General features: G+C 40.0%; 1 protein-coding gene across 1 annotated transcript in view; it reads left to right on the top strand.

Moving 5' to 3' along the window:
* Window positions 1-15,506, top strand: part of Ptp10D (Protein tyrosine phosphatase 10D) — a 183,640-nt gene extending 168,134 nt beyond the window's left edge. The window contains exons 25-27 of the mRNA XM_084583582.1: window positions 931-1,066; window positions 2,457-2,562; window positions 11,203-15,506. Of these exons, the coding sequence (XP_084439708.1) occupies window positions 931-1,066; window positions 2,457-2,562; window positions 11,203-11,234 (274 nt within the window). The 3' untranslated portion in view covers window positions 11,235-15,506. The remainder of the gene's footprint in view (window positions 1-930; window positions 1,067-2,456; window positions 2,563-11,202) is intronic.
* Window positions 15,507-17,956: the final 2,450 nt, after the last annotated feature.

Below are 17,956 nucleotides of genomic sequence, written 5' to 3' on the forward strand. Positions count from 1 at the left end.
TGATGCCGTATTTCATTCGACAATCCAGAGCATGTTTTCGATTCCAGGAACTGAATAGGGTACTTCAGTGGGCGATTTAGATTCGAATGGGGGGTTACTATGCTTTGAGACAAATTTGGCCCCACGCAAGTTCACAGCTGCTGACTATGTTGCGATCGGAATGCCGGAACAAGCTAAAGAAAGTTAATGCCGTGTTTCTATGAGGCCACAAAGAATTAATGGAAAGGGAGGCAGGCCATGTCTGCGAAGTTTCTGAGAAAACTGTATAGCTTTCCTTTGCAGCTCTATGGCTGCGCTTGGCTGGATGTCAGCTAGCAATTACTCCCTTATTAACAGTTGCCAACTATGGGGGGCTATGGTATGTGGCATGTATGTATTATTCTGCTATTACAACATTTATTACATTATTACAAACCAGAGGCATCAAAACTCTTGAGGTTTTAATTTGAGTTGATGTTTATAGGTTTTTATTTAGGTAACAAGAAATGCTTTCACTGTGCACTGTATATGATTTTGCAAAAGGTTCACTGAAGGGTGCTGCCATATTAAGTGCTAGGTGCTGTCGTAGCTCAGGAAGAAGTTGAGCTGTCCTCCTTAGCAGCGCAGTCAAACCGGTTTCTCAGAAGTTCGTGAAAAGGTCTATATACCTTCCGTCAAGAGAATTTGTGTGTGGTGATCACTGCAGGCTTGATGTATTCGAATATAGACCTTTACATTGGATAAGTAGAATGCCAAAATGCCTCTGCGCTGGGTTTTTGCAGACCGGTTCTATTGCTGCTTCCATCGTACTAGTGAAACGTGCACTCAACGGTCTAGCAAGCAATGAGACGGTTCTCAGCGATTTCTCGTTGCAAACATCTATAGCTGAGAGACAAGGTGCATTTTATTTCTGCATGGATGTCGTTATGTTCACGCTCAACTCGTTTGCAGTGCTGGTGTGGGTCGCTCCGGTACATTCATTGCTCTGGACCGAATCATACAAGGACTCCGCAAGTACGACACGGTGGACATTTTCGGAATCGTCTACGAGATGCGTCGCGAGCGGGTCTGGATGGTCCAGAATGAGGTCAGAAGCTTTCTTGTTTGTCACATATACAGGGTGTCCCAGGTAATCCCGGGTAAGATTGAACGAGATTTTTTAAAATCCTAAGCGTTCTTGCAAACTAAACTGAAGTGAACGTTGTTAGGATTTATCTAAAGTTACTTTCCTTTTCAGTGTATGGAGATTACTGTTAAAATGTTAAGTAGATGTCAGCTAATTATTCATATAATTGGAACAAAAAAATACTTGAGGCTACTTTACAAAAGGTAAATGCAGAGCGCTTAGGTTTTTATAAATCTTGGTGCATCAATCTTTTCTGGGACAACCTGTATATGTATATAAAGTAGTTAGTATTTGTTGCTGCCTATTTCCAGCAACATTTCAGCAAAGGCAGAAGTGGAGCATAATGAAATTTGGAATTAAACTAAATCTTCAATATGCAGAAGCTTTGTCTGGTCTTTGTATTTTACTAAATTTAATATGCAGTTTTAAAATTTGACATGCTTTGTTTATAACTAACCTTACCTGTCTAAGGACACATGTGCATGCTTACTGTATAGTGTGCTGCAACATTATCGAACCCCGTTTGAAAAATTCTCCCGCCTCAACCAGAGGCTCATTTGCGCTGAAACTGTGTAGAAAGCTTGCGTTGTTGTCCCCTTCTTTACGAGGTAAGTCTGACCATAGTGCTCACTTGGTTTGTCCGCGCATCATGAGAAAACATAACCGTCTACGATGAGACAGAGGAGCAAAAGATGCAAACATAAATTTTCCACCGAAGGGCAGCAGTGGCGCCCTCTAGCACTGTTACAGGAACATTCACTGCTTGCCTCGGTGCTTTTGAACCGCAGCACTTTTTTCCAGAGATGCTACAGCTGCCTTTTGCTAGAAACTCTACGCTGCATGGCGTTTTTTGCTCCTCAGTCTCGTCGCAGATGGTTCTGGTTTCTCATCTTGTGCAGCCAAACCAAGTAATCACCATGCTCAAGTTTATATAAAAAAGAAGTGGACAACAACTCGCAAGCTTTCAGCACAGTTTCAGTGCAAATGAGCCTCCGGTTTATGCGGGAGAATGTTTCAAACGGGGGTTCGATAAAGTTGCAGAATACTGTATGTAGAACTAGAAATGAGTCAGATGCTTTTGCAGGAAGTGTGCTTGCCACAATAGAACAGGTCACATAAAATCTTTTCAAAAATGTGATAAAACTATACTGTATGTAGAACTAGAAAAAAGTCAGGTGCTTTTGCAGGAAGTGTGCTTGTCACAGTAGAACAGGTCACTTAAAATCTTTTCAAAAATGTGATAAAACTGGGCCATTTAATTTCCTAGCAAATGAAAATCTCCAAGGGAATGTTAAGAGTGCTTTGGCTAAACCTTGTTTTTTTTTTCTTCCCTTTTGAATGCACCTTGTAGCAACAGTACATTTGCATCCATCAGTGCCTGATGTGCGTTCTCGAAGGCAAAGAGGACGTTTTAGACTCTCCGAGACCCGAAGCGCATGATAACCAAGGTTTCGAGGGTGAGTCATTTATCTTCGACAGATATTATTTGCTTCGATCACAATTCGCAACCTTGTGGTTAGAAGGACTAACAACTGACATTTAAACATTTAATTCTCTTCGACATAATCAATAACCCATTGTAAGATGCTCAAATCTAGTGCAGTGTTCATAATAATACCACGAAATTTTTATTAATAAATTTGCAATAATTGGATTCACTAATTTTTATGTATTCTGACATTGAAAGCCATGATCGCAAGGGCAACTGCATACTGAAAAAAGTGACGGACTGAACATTTACATAATTCAAGGCTCTAGATGTAATCGGGCAGCTTCAGTGCAAAGTAGCTCATATTTGAGTTTCCACACCGAAAGGGTATATGGCAAAGCAATGTACGCTTTATTGATGGCAGTTTTATTTGGGCTGTGATTACTGCTTTAAGCAAAAAATTCAAAACACTATTCCACAATTTAGTAGCTAAAGTTTAAAGCTCTCTATATGCAATGCAAAGAGAGCTTAGTATCTTCAGGTGTCAGGGTATGCCCGTGTTTTTTCTCGAGGCTTCCAACCTAAAACCCTGCCAGAAGTTCCGATGAATCTGCTGTTTCATCTCAAGAGCTACCGCGCTGTCAATGCAGTCGGTGCCATCTTCCACAGACGAAAGTCGGAGATGGGGATGACGATAACGGCCGTATCCTTTGCGCGGCAACAGGCAGCGATTGCGATGATGATAGTGCTCATTTCCTAATTGCACGCAATGGCGTTTGCAGATTTCTCCTCAACAGTCCATTTTTGCCGCATATGTCGAAATTTCACATCATTTTCTTCTTAGTACTTTAATTTTATTAAACATTCAGACAAATTTTTGTGGTAAACATCTACCGGGCGGTGATAAAACTATTGTTCTATCCGATGTACCGCCCATAATTGATCATTATATAAGATTTAGTTTTACTTTGGCCCACTGAGAAAACTGATAAATTCCAAGAATTTGGTCATATTAACCGATATATCGTTATATATCTGGTATCGTCATAAGTGGACTGCACCACACTGCAAAGAAATGTACCAGACGCTTCTGTTTCGGAAAACACTATACACTTGAAAGCAATTACACAGCACTGTATGGCGATGTACTGGCTCATGGTAGGATAAATCCAGAATCGCACTACAGCCTGCTTTATGCAACCTTCAGTGTGAAACTGAAACTACAAATCCTCATTACTTTTGTATTGGAGAACTCGATTTTTTGCGATATTAGACAAGGTCTTTTCACATGACTTTTATCTCTTGACACGTTCTGGTCAGTGGTAGATCTGTTTAAGAGGGGCTGAACACTGACCAAAACATGTCATGAGTTTATAATGGCAATAAAAAGTCCTTGCCTCATAGTGTAATATAGACTGAGCACTCCTCTAAGAAACGAGGATTCATCATGTTTATCTGGCATTAAAAATCGCACGAAACAAACTGATGTGACTTCTGAACACACCAGCTCTAACCTCAGTGTCGCCTCCCAGCACACTGCCAAAAAAAAAAAACATCCTTGTCTCCTCCTGGCTAAGCACTATCACTATGTCACTAATTTTCTTAAATGCACTGTTCTTGTTTCTTTCAGAAAAGCTCATCATGTTTTATTATCAGGGGCATGCAAATACTCGAATAACTGAGTATCAATCGAGTAACAAGTTCTCAAATTATTTGATCACCAATTAAATATTTGGATGACCAAGTATTCAATATATTTTGCAACAGGCTCAGTGTCGGTTTGGGGTAGACGATATACAATAAAATTTCATTAATTCAGATGTAATTCGAACAGGGAGGACGGTTCCGACCAACATCCATATAAATCTGTGGCATTATAAGCTAGGGGTCACATCGAGGCACGACCCGCAAAGCCAGTGATCATCCAAGTAGACCTTCCTGAACATGAATTTCAGTTGTGCCATTCTAGACTTTGCTTTGTGCATCACTTTTAGTACTATTTTTGGATGGTGTCTCACATCGTTCTAACACGTACGCATATTTTGCACCCTTGCATCCGCATTCTTCCTCCGCATTTCAAGTATGCGTTTTGAGGATACTTTGCCACACGTTTGTCGCTTCGCAGTCGAAATGATTCAACAACGTGCAATATTTCTAATTGTTGTTTCCAAATCAGCATTTAAATAGCAGTTTGACCCAGTAAATGTCAGTTTCAAGTTCATTGCTTGTGTATGCGTCTACACTTGTCTTCGTCGCGTCTTTTCCTGTGTTGTGCTGGTACAATAATGGCTCTCAGTAGCTTTTTTTTAGTTAGTTGCCAATTTCAACTTTGTACTATTCGAACATTTTTTGTACTACCTTGTAGGCCAAATGAATGCCCCTTGAAGGTGCTGAGTATATTTCATTATTCAAACTATTCGATATTCAATTTGATAATTGTGATTTTTTTTCTTGATTCGATTTGATATTCAGTTGAAGAGTTGGACGAAGCGGTGACCACGCCCACTGTAATTTGCACTGACGAGGCGTACATTCTTGTGCCATACCATCGTTGAGTGTGGAAACTAAAATAGATACTATTCTGCTCTAGAAATGTCTAATTAGTTGCTTGGCAAGTGAAATTGATATCAGTTCTCATCACATCACGTTTGTGCAGGGTATGTCGTACTAGACCTTAAGTATATCAATGTCATCGAAACACTGCTCGCTATTACAACAAATGGATAGAAGCAGCAAGAACATTTGCACATCTTTATAGTCAGTGAATCGGAGTTGCTTTCAACATTTATTTAACAATCATCGCAATGAAAACCTAGCAACTGAAAACAAACAGCAAAACTGCATGCTGACAATCGGCATTTTTGCTTTGTGATAGTTTTTAGGTGTTTTTGTTATATGTCACACAGGTTCTACATTGTGAAAAACAAATTAATCTTAATGTTTTTTATGCTTGGGACCCTACTGAAATTCTGATCAGCTGACCTGCCATAGATGTCTGAATAGCATAAGTTATTCACTTTTCAAGATAACATCTTCCAAGGATTTTTAGATCATGAGTGTTTTTTGCTGTGCCTCAGATATAGTAAAATGTAGTAATGTGAAACTAGTCCACGTTCATCATCCATTGATGGTGGTACGTTTTTCCCTCTTTATAGTAAAGACATTTTTTATTAATATTGGTTTTAATAAAGTGCATCTGGCAGCAGTGACGTCACTGCACAAATGCGACCTAGTATCGCGAGGCAAATTTTTCTTCAAAATCAAGAAGTGATGTCCCCAAGTGCTTGCTTTAAATGGCTTTACCCCTGGGCTCAACAGCGTTGAGGAGAAGCCAACTTTATGCTGGCCTTGGAGCCATAAGGGAAAGCATGCGGCGTGCAGGGGAAAAAAAGTAAAACTGGGTAAGAACGCAGAAAGAAGGGGGCGCAGTCCGTTGAGAAAGTAAAAAAGGATCAAAGTGCTGTGATAGATAAGGAAGGGATGAAAAGCCAAACATTCAGAACGATGTGCAGTGCGAAGCCTGAGGCAGTGATGGTATAAAGTGGAGGAGCGGCATGTGCGGCTTCGCCACGTTTTACTGTCATGTGGATTTATAATCTATTGTCTCTTAAATGACAAAAGCAGCGCAAGGCGATGCTGTGGTCATGCAAGGCTTTGGTTTTCATATGAAATCAAACTTATTTGTATTCGTAGCCACATTGCCTTCATGTTAAAGAGTTACTTCCACAAGATGATCTAAACAAAAATATCTTACGACTGAAAAAATAATATTGTGTAAGCATAACAAGACATGTTTAGTAACTAGCCACTAAATTACCAGATAGCATCTTCAGGGCCATGTTATCACCAACATCTGATATACTAAAGACCTTGATATATAGTAACAATTTTTGCTGGTTCAAGTGATGTGGTTCTAGAGGGGTTCTACAGTAGGCCTGCTAGTTTTTGCCATCAAATTTTGCACAACGGCCAAACTTTACAGTGTGCTTTCCTTTCATTTAGTGAGGCGTCTTGCATCGATACTGTCCTGGATTGTCCCGTAGAGATGGAAAAATGCTATAACCTGCAAAAAAGACCATCTGAAAAAGGGCCTCAGCTGGCCGATTGGCGCTGTGTTGAATCGGTTTCTTGCCGGCGGCAGCACCAATCCTTGTGGTTAGCTGAAGTCGCTTTTACATGCGTCACCATTGCAAGCTATGGCAGTTTTTCATCTCTGCTGCATGGTACAGGCAAGTCCCATCTCCGAGTGTACTGTTCTGCAGAAAGAGAAGGAACCATAAAGCTGTGGCTATTGTGTGAAAATTGGCACGGAATAAGCTTTTACTGTGAATTATTAAACAGAATCTCCTGTGTAGGTGCATAAATTAGCTTCTTTTGTGAGCACAATACTGCTATAACGTGTTTACTGCCCGCTGCGTGGTTTTGAGATTCTGCATCTGCATGATTGCTCAAGAATGTGTGCAGATTAGGCAGAAGGATTATGTTGACTCTCCTTTCGCCAGTGGCACGTTCAAAGGGTAATTATGCCCTTGGGTATATTTTGTGACATTCGAGGCATATGCAGTCTTATTAGGAACTTGTTTCACAGGTGCACCAAATTTATTCAGCAGTACATATCATGCACTTTCATTATATGTAGTTGGCTGCTCACTCTGTATTAACTGCATTTTACTAAATGATGATGCCACTTCTTTTTGATGGCCCAAGGGACTATAAAGGCTCATCAGAAGTGTATAAAGTCAGCATGGCAGTATGAATAACGTGAAAAAAATTTGATCTATAATATCATAATAGAGAATAACAGAATGTCACATTGAATGTCATAATGGCCTACAGTGAGAAACATCTACCATCTAGTTCAGCATCATACTACAATAACGAAATTGTAATTACTGAAAGTTTATTAATTAGCAGTTTATTTTCTATTTTACTTGTGATAATTTGTTGAGATTGCATAAGAGATGAAAGTAAAGTAAATTTGAAGTTTTTTTCACACATAATGCAGCAGGGAATATGTTCCTGTTGTTTGTTATTATACATTTCTTTACGGCTGTCAGGAGAAAAAAATTTGCAAAAGCTGCCTTGGCCACTAGTAGTATTGCTGGTCAATTTTCAAACATAGAGCTAACATCCATATGTAGCACATGCAAACATAGCCCAACAAATACCAGGTAATTCTGAACTTCAGTATATGCGGATAGCCGCATAATTTCTTAGCGCTGACTTAATACAACCGATAACTTATAGCATGCAGTAGCAAGTCTTTGTGCTTACCAATCAACTGAACCTCACAATACTTCACTGTACTCTCACAGCCAGCAGTTGCATCTCGACATGCATGGTTCAGTTTGCCAAGAGGTAGTCCTTTTAACTAACCAAAATGCCTTGTTTAGTTATAATAAGGTAGAATCTGTCTTTTCAAGAAGAAATGCCAAGCATCGAAGGTATGCCTCTGTATCAGACGTGATGAAATATTTCCTGTTAGTGAAATACCTTTTAGATTTAATCAGTGCTACAGGCAAGTTTAGCAGTTTCAGTTGATGTATATTGCCTTCAAAAAGTGAGAGATTCTGGATGTCTTTTAATATCAGTGTGTTGGGTGGATATTTTACTTTTAACGGCAAGAAAAAAAATGCAGTTATATGAAAACAAAATCATCCGGCATGACTGCTAGACTTTCATGAGAGGTTTTGTGATGTCTTCTGTACAAAATAACGAGCAACCCTGTTGCCTGAAGGTCTGAAATTACTTTTCCATTTAAGACTTGGTTCTCATGACATTGAAGTTAATATGAGCTGTTTACTTTGTAATTCTTGCTCATAATTATAAATATGGTTTGCTGAAAATTATGTTCAGAGATAAGCATATGCCTGTGGATTACAGTTAATCTATGGGGAATAATAGCACATGAGGTAATATCTTTTTCTTTCCACTGCAGATGCACATATGCAATAACGAACAATGGCCTGCCTACCAAGACAACTAATTGTTTTAATTAACATTTATTTTAGAGAGATAGAGTCCGTTCACTAGTGCTGCTGCTCTGCATGTTTCCATTTCAATTCATCTTTTTCTCATAAAAGAGTTTGCAGTATCTTTGAAGTTCAGTTAGCAGACCAGGCCTCTCTTTTGATATCTTTTTGCTCTTAAAACTGTCAGACATTTGTGATGAAGCTCACATTAGATCCATAAATTTCTCAGTTCTAAACGTGTGCATAGTTCCTGTGCTGTTGTCTTTCTCTCTTTCCACTTGCAGCCCGAAGCTATTAGCCCGCCGCTCTGTAGCTCTGCAGAACACGGTATCTATCCTGAAAATTCCTCTGGACTGTCAACTCCTGCAACCTGTATTAGACCCCCTCATTTCAAACACCTAATGTGGCATCGCTAATCAAACACAATGCAGCCTTCTACAAAAGCAGTCTGCCGGCATTTGCCTACACATAGACTCAGCTGAACTAAAGCAGCGTATTGAGCATACAGTCCTGCCTTGTCCCACTTATAAACCCACATATGCCAGTTTTCTCAGCTGTTCCATTGTACAGTACAGTCCACTGTTAAAGGGAACACGAGATCGCATGGCTGCCACACTTTGCGAAGCGCTTCTGTGAGACCCGGCAAGGATAGATTGCACAAGGCCCATGCACAGTAAACATCACCAGCTGCTCTTCTCGAGCATGCACATAGTGCCGCCCATCCTCACCATTTGTTGGCAGCAGTGCTTTTCGAAGTGTATAGGTCATGTGATCTCACGTTTCCTTTAACAGTGGACTGTACAGTACATATCTTTCATCGAGCTGGATTGAGTTGTGATGTCATTTGTCGCCAGAAAGGTGCGACTGCTATCTGCGTTAAGCAGTGTTGCAACAGAGGCTTTGCCCACGTTATGGCAGACAATGGCCCGTTTTTGTGTGCATCCCACGGTATCCTTTTTGCACAAAAAGTTTTTTGCCTGGACAGAAAGCTCAAGGCTTACGTAACCAAACATGGCATTAAGGGCCCAGTCAAACTAGCAGAAAATGCACATATCAGTAGTCTTCGGCAGGATGTGTGGGCCCTAAAACAGTCACACCTGCAATGTGACCAGCCGGTTACGTTCATTACACCTCATTAAACATCTGTAACGGTAACTCCAAGAGCAGCGAAGAGACCTGGGTGTTGCATATGAGCGTGAGATGCTCAGCTGGTTCAAAATACATATGCTCTAGATTGTCGTCTTTGCTAAGCTGAAATTTTCTACAGCTGTGGTACGTATACACACTACATGGCAGAAAAGTCTTCCTCATATCAGCTTTTGCTATGTGTACCTTTGAGCTTGTTCATACTTCTTGCAGTATTCGTTGTGAAATGCTGTCCCTGTGAGATGGCAGTGCAACAGATGACATGCTTTCACAGGAAATTATTACACTCATCAATTATAGCGATGCCACTGTCGGTTGTATGCCTGGTTCCATCTTGCCATTATAAACCCCGCAACCTGAAACCCATTATATGGACATAGCATGATGAAACCTGCATGCTCGGTATGAGCTTTATATGTGTGCAAAGTAATGCTGCGGCCAAAAGGTTTCACCAGGCTACCTGGTTAATGATTTTTTAAGTCTTTTTCCTTGACCATAGTATCTGTTTACAGAAAAAAAAGGAAATTGCAGATGGGTGTCACGCTAGCTTCCATTTTTATTTCTTACAAAATACCCTTTTATGCCCAGTGATATCATCAACATGCCCAAAACTATGCTTCCAGATACTTTTAAGCTTTTCAAGTCCCTCTGGAAAGCCTATCATATTAACTATATGTTTGTGTATACAATTTTTATTAAGGTGCTATTCTGAATTTGCATATGTATGCTACCTTGACATTCATCGCTATACAGACAGAATCAGCACGCTCAAATTAGATGTTCAATGTCAGCAACAACCTAGAAATCTTTTATGTATCCCTGTCCATAGTATTTACGTAGGTTGATGGTATTACGTACTAGCTTACCTGGGACTTCCAAACGTTATGCTTAAAGCCGCAGTTATTTTTTGCATGTTGCAATGAATGCCCATCTGGAATGAATGCCAGCACCTTGGCTTGGGCCTTTCCATGCACATCTTGTAATAGCCATGCTGTAGCTGTATGCAATTTGCATGTTCATGTTTCAGTGGTGTGAATGAACACTTGTCTACCCTCTTTCCACCATGGTTTTTACGTATATTTTTACCAGACCTTTTTATTGTATTTCTTCTTATTTTGTGTTTTACTGCTCTTATTGCTGTTCAGTGAAGACTGGACTGAGTACTGTCATTTTTGAAAGCAAAGTAAAAGAATGGTTATTATTGGATTTCAGAGTTGCATCAAGGTGTGACTAACACTGATGCCTACAGGTGGATAAGTTTATTTAATATCAAAATTTTACACATTTTAAGTGCTTGATTTTTGCAGTGATAAATAGAGCTAAGTAGAAAAAAGTTGAGTTGTAATACCACTTAACTTTATACCATTTAAAGAAAGCTTGAGGTTATGCTTTTGTTCCATTTTCATTGTGCATAGTACCTTAGCTGTTTTTTCACAATAGCAAAGCAACTTTGTTTTTAATTTATTCTTCCTTCTTTACCCACATCCTCTCCAAAAGATGCGCAATCAAAGCTTTCTTTCCTTTTTCTTCATTTTTTACTGCTTCTGCAGATGATGAAGGGATAGCCGAATCTGGAATATGACCATCAAGCACCACTAGGATGCCCATCAAAAGCAAGATGTTCTTGTGACCTGCAAAAGCCAAGATATTGTCTATATTTCGCTCACTAGATCCTGACATGCCCTAGGCTGCATCGGGGTGCAGTCGACTCGGGAGCAATAACTGACCACTCCCTCCTTTCCATTCCTCATGACCTGCTTGTGCATATCCAAGCCAAGACAAAAGCCAAGCAGTACCGTATGTGGTGCAAGAACCTGTGTGTAAGAGACCCTCGGCTTCCACAGTGGTGCCATCTGAAGGAGGCTGTTAACAAACAAGAACAGCGTGTCACCTTCAGTGGGAATTTTTTTGTGTGTGTCAGCAGCATGTGTGTGTAAATACAAATATAATTTATGGCTAAACTTTTTCTTTGACGTGCCAGAGACTTTGTGTTAACAGTATTGTGTGGGACCTGTCGCAAAAGTTGAAAGTAGCAACTAGATAGGGAAGCACGTATGTTTGTAAAGGTACTCAATGCTTTCTAACACTTTCTTCACATTAAATACAATATAATTTATGGCTAAACTTTTTCTTTGACGTGCCAGAAACTGTATTGCAGTATTGTGTGGGACCTGCCGCAAAGGTTGAAACTAGCAACCAGGCAGAAATGCTCATGTTTGTCAAGATACTCAATGCTTTCTAACACTGTCTCCATACTTTTCAAAGTGCTCTATGTCACAGGGCATCTATGCTGGCTATGAAAACTTCAGCAAAAAGAAACATGTGGTACCGCTCTTGTACACGAGCCACGAAGACAAAATATTCTCCGGAGCCTCTTGGTTTTTTCTTATGCAACAAGATTCATCCATTTGTAATTTTTCTTCTTGCTGAATCTAAAGGGCTATGACCTATTGAAAGGTAAACTACTTTTGAACCACTGTGAATTGAGCTCTAGATGCATAGTGTGGTCTGTGTGTCCAGCATCACATTTATAGATTTGTAAGACGTTGCTCGAAGCTGTGTTTCACAAATAGGTTGACAAGAGTGTCAGACGCACATATTTTGGATGTCTAGTTTTTCTTCATTCACCTTTACACAGTTCTGCCTTTTTCTATTCGTACAAAACTGAAAATGGGCAAGTTTATTCTTTGCACACAGCACATCAAGCACAGGCAGAACAAGGGCAAAAGTGCTTGCCTGCATCTCAGTTCTGTTTCTCTTCACTGCATTGTTCACACGCAATGAATACTTTCAATTGCTTTTTCTTGGCTATTTTCATGCTCAACTCTTAAAAGTAAAATCACTACAGCCATGGATTTTATTTTTTATGATAATAAGCAGCTCACTCTGATAAACCTCTCTATTGGTGCCCTGTGTTAAATTATGATGCCGTTTTACGGACCTATCATACCGACTTATCGGACATCCATAATTATTTTAATAACTTACACCATAGAGGTGTGTGTGGCAAAGGCTTGCTATGGTGGCCTGTGATGGCAGCTGCATTGTGCAGAAGCAATTGGCATACGTGCCAAAATGGGCAGGAACTATATATAGGCTTACCTCAGCATTTCATTTTCTATTGCCAAAAGGCATGTGTGACGATCGCAACTGGAAACTTCACAGTGTACATACCGCAGCTAAAGGCACGAAGAAAAGCTCACAGTATGCTCATTGGATACGGACTTGACATCAAAATTATGCAGTCTAGTTGAAAAAGAAAAGAAATATTAACAGTGCACATAGCAACCTTTTTCAAAAAAAGTGCAATCTTGTTTCAAACTAAGTCCACTTCTAAGTTCTCTTGTGAGCATTTATACTTCTAGCAAATGTTTTGTTCATCACTTTGCTAACCAAGATTGGAATGTCTCTGGCTATAGCATACTACTGAAAGCATTTATGTTCCCGTTTATCGCTTGTAATTTTAAAACCCTTGTACATCATTCTGCAGCCACATCATGAACTTGGCTTATTTAGCATAGTACTCTGTACTGTGTGCAGAGTACTGCACTCATATCTTGACGTGAAAACAGCTAGTACTTTCTGTAAAAATTAAGCTAACCACTGTGCATGTGTGTGATCGACCTGCCATGACATACGCATGACCTGCGGCATTCCAGGTGTTTTGAAGCTCAAGAAAACTGTGGGGAGAGTTTTCTCAGGCATCATGAGGAGCACGCAATCTTCCCGTGCAGCACGTGTCGTGTGCTTGTTGACACGTGTGTATATAGAGGCCCGATCCATCTTATCATCTATAAATCGGCGGGCCGAGCTTGAGCACAGTCGCTCGCTTATCATGGACGTGCCTTTTTCTGTTGGGCCTGTGAGAGTCAAGGCATTCCTTTCTGAAATGTACAAAGAGGTCATGTTCTGCGCCTGTTTCAATTCTTTCACAGGGCTGTGGCTTTTATTGCAGAAAGTTTCTCTCTTTAGCACTTCATTCATTTTTCAGCCGAACGAATGTAGATCTTTATTCTTAGTTTTTATCAGGTGCATGGAATACGAAAATGCATTGCTTGAAAATTGAGTCGAAAGTTTCATCTTTGATCATTGCTCTGTTGTTTTTACCCGTCTGCTCTTGTACATACTTAAGGCTGACCTACATTATGGAAATGGCGATAAATGTAGCGATAGAAATGATTGTATTGTTGATACAATATCCTGGCATCTATGCCATATGGTGCATAGCTACAGACTGTCACGCATTTTTCTAACCACAACAGAAGTGACATAGATAAAATTTAGTGTGACCTATTGAGAAAAACTATGTTCAAACTGGCATATTGTCTTCCAAATCAAAACCTGATATTAACAATGTATTGGGTGGACTTATTTGTAATCATGTAAACTTTGGTATAGAAGCTGTCTACTAGGGCATATGGTTATTATAAATAAACTTTGCAGGGTTTGAGCTGTATACCTGAAAGTTGTAATATTTAGCATTATACGAATGTGTAAACATTTAGGAAGGCAGTAATTTAAGCATGTGTTTTTAGACAACTGTCTCTTCAGCACATATTTCGCAAAGCATTTAGGAAACTAGGTCAAAAGACAAAGGGTGCCTGAGCTATATCCACCTTACGAATGTTCTGCATTTTGATATCTCGCAAAGTTGTATCCACATGGAAACTTCTTCTGGACGTGGCGACTTGTCTTTAAGATTAGCGGTGTGATATATGTGTACCGATAGTATCACCACCATCAAGGAACTTGTGCAGAGTATCAAGCTTAGGTGAGGACATTTGCATTTATTTAATGAGGCCTTTGGAAGTACTGGGCAAACATAGCAAGTTTTAAAGATCGAAATGGTTGATGTGTAAAAGATTGTACATTGAAATTCTTTACTCAGCCAGTCGTTCTGTATTAGTTAGCATCAGAAGAGGTTGATGTTCAAAAATTCTTTGTTCAAGAAATCCACTCAATTTCTCCCCGAATGCAGGTATTCATTGTCCTTGTCTTAAACCCAAGACATGAATTGCTTGGACTGGCAGGTGAAGCATCACGAATATATCTGTACTGCTGTTTCAATCTTGCAGCTGAAAAGCTTCCTGTCGCCTGTAGTACAGACGCCCTTACACTCTCGGAACTGTAGCAGGTACCTATAGGCAATTATTATATGCATTCATAGTCTTCTTTTTATGTAAGTAATAATTGTAGAGCAAGTGTTCACTTGAAAAGAATTTGATAGTGCACTAAACTGCACGAAACTAGGTTCTTGTTGGAAGTGAACTGAAGATGTTGGAGCCACAAAGTTTGCCATTATAGAGCATAATTCACAACTTGGTAGCTGCATTCCTTTCCTGGATTTAGCATTTTAATGGAGCCTAAAGGTGGTCACTTTTGCCTATGACAAAATACTTGAAGGTGGCCTTTATCTCTAGCCAAACAATATTTCGTTTATACGTTGAATTTCCACGTGTAGCTCTTCCCTCTGTCTTATACTGTATTTCCATATCTTCACTGTTACTTACGCACAACTCGCATTGACACTGTACAGCCCCATTCATAAGTTGAAACCTTGTACGAAGACAATTTGATGCAAGCTTGTGCATTGTGCGTCAGATGTATTAACATATGTTGCCTATTTTTGTTATGTTTTAAACTTCATTGTTCAGTTTGGAATGCGAATTCTCATTGTTCCTTGTGTGAAAAGCAACTAGCCTGTTCCAAATGCTCTCATACAATGACAATTTGTCCAAGCATTGCATTTGAGTCAGTTGTTTCCTTTTAACACTGAGTACTTTGACTAGTGAATGCATGTAGCAAACCAGTCCAAATGTTGTTGAATGAAGGACAATAAAAGCAAAAGCATCGACCGATGCATGACTTCTTGCTTTGCAGGATATGTTCAAAGCCTAGCAGTTCAACTTGGAAGCTTTAGCATATTTTCACAGCAGATAAAGTAGTGCTTGTTAACTTCTTAGTGTTAATTTGAGCTAGTGCTACCATATATTAGACGCTGCTTTCCTCTAGTCATTGAGCTGTGGTCAGGCAGATAATGATCACTCTCTTAATTATTGGCCCCAAACATAATGAAACAAGACAACACGGCTCTTTTCCAATTCTTCCAGACATCTATGAACGGTAAAGTATGTACCCGTGTTACGTCATGAGAGCCCACTACATAGTCGAGCTGGTAGGCACTGACAAATCATGCTTCGCTGTAAGATGGGATGGTAAAATCGAAATTCAGCCTTTCAGGGCCCTAGTGTCACTGTCTCTAGGCCACGCAGAATTGTTCGTATGGTTTGATTGAAACAAGACATGATACATACTGGGTACACTATATGTATTACGTCTCATACATGTTGAAACGGAATTTTTTCGGCTTCAGTTCGGGCTTGGTTTCTGCTCCAGAGACACATTTTCGAACCGGTTCAACCTTGCCCTAACGAGTTCAAAAGCGGTTTAGAAAAAAACCTTCATGTGTATCGTTTTACTCCACTTTTTTAACACTGAGTTTTCTTTTCCAGTATATAATAAAAGCCGAAAATTCATATAGTAGTCCATATATTGTTTTTGTTGTCAGCTGTGAGGGTTTTAATAGGTTGTACACACTTCAGCAAAATGTTTATAATCAGTGACCAATAATTAGTGCAGGATGGGACAAAAATAATGATTATTTCATTGGCACATAACCAACTAAAGCTGTCACACATCTGTGCTTTTCAGGTACACAAAATTTCACATGAATTTTAGTTTAGAGTGAGACCTCTACTACTACTTATGTAACAGTGTTTCGTCCAGCTCCCACTAAAAGACTGAAATCAGATCAAGATCAAACTAAGCGCACAGGCCAATACTAACACTATATATACATGTTTTGTGTCCCAAAAGCCACTGACAAAGTCTTCTCCGCTTCGTATTGGGAATGGAGTCATCATGGTTGCCAGAGAACTGGATTATCTCATTCCTGTCGTCGTGATGCAATGCTACCACCATCTTGTTGCGCATCATGGTTGCTTGCATAGGGGCGCTATAGTATATGGTCTAGAACCACATTGAGGCTAGACCATTACACCGTGGGCTAGACTGGTGTTTGGTCGCATAATTTACAATGAGCATGACATGACATCATGGCTGCTCGCAAATATTTTATTATGTACTCGGTAAATGCTGCTAAATGTTTTAGTTGCCAGCATAGAAAGACAGAAGGGAGAGAACATTGTATACAGGGTTGTTGGAGTCATCCAGGTTCAATGCCAAGAGATAATATACTTTAGTCCAGAAAATGCTCTATCGACGCTGGCTCATGTAGTTGGCATGGCAAGCACTACTGTAGCAAGTGGATACAGTTCTGGGCACCGCAACTCCTACTCCAAAACACTCGAGCCTTTGCTTACTCTGGACACTTCTTCAAATGCAAAGAGTAGGTTCTGTACTTTTTCAATATTCAGAAAACTGCCGCTGTCTCTAAGTCCCTGCAGGCAGTCTTCTCAATCCATAAGAAACGCTTCAAGCTCATACTGAGCTTGTAAACTCTTAGGGGATGATTATGCTGCCACCTGTAGTGGTAGTTCATTGCCGCGGGCAATCCTACGAAGCCGCTTCCATGTGGGGACCAAATTCTTCTTTGCTTGGCACCTCTCCTTGCTGGTCAACGTAATGTAACATTGAGGGTCTCGCACTGCAGTTCACCTATTGCACAATTACTGTCATCCCTTCTGTTCTTTTTCCTTGAGCATCGCATAGTCGTAGGCTTTTTTGGTCTGCTTGAGCTCCAAGGTTTTTGTCCCAGCCTCTCTCATCACCGTGCAACCCATAGACCAGGTTGCCATTATGCTTTCTCTCAATAGTGCACTTCTAGCTTTCAGTGCCACCTCCCTAGACTGTCTTAGGTATCCATATCAGTGATAGCGTGGAAAAAGTGATGAAGCACATTTTTTTTGACACCATAATTGTACATGCCAAAACGATAGCACCAAATAGAGCAATTCTGAATTAATAGTTCTATTAGTAGTTTGATCCTCTCAATTCATTGCTTCACCCAGTCTTCACATTTGAACATTGGAGCTACATTTCCGGTATAGTTGAACTTGCCAATAGAAATAAAACAAGCATGCACTCATCGCTAGGGAAAAGAGGAAGAGAAGACAAAAGGAGAAATATCGACTTAAGGAAATGTTTTGTGCTAAGCTCCGACACAACTTAAGAACAAGACAGTAAATTGCTGGCCCAAGGCGGCCTTCTCTCCATCATCGTCAGCTTATCATTCTGAAGTCTCGGTCAACCAAATTGCATCTGCTGGCGTTATGCATACGTCTG

This window comes from Amblyomma maculatum, chromosome 11 (genome assembly GCF_055883805.1).
Source record: "Amblyomma maculatum isolate TAMU_Amacu chromosome 11, ASM5588380v1, whole genome shotgun sequence".
Lineage (NCBI taxonomy): Eukaryota > Metazoa > Arthropoda > Arachnida > Ixodida > Ixodidae > Amblyomma > Amblyomma maculatum.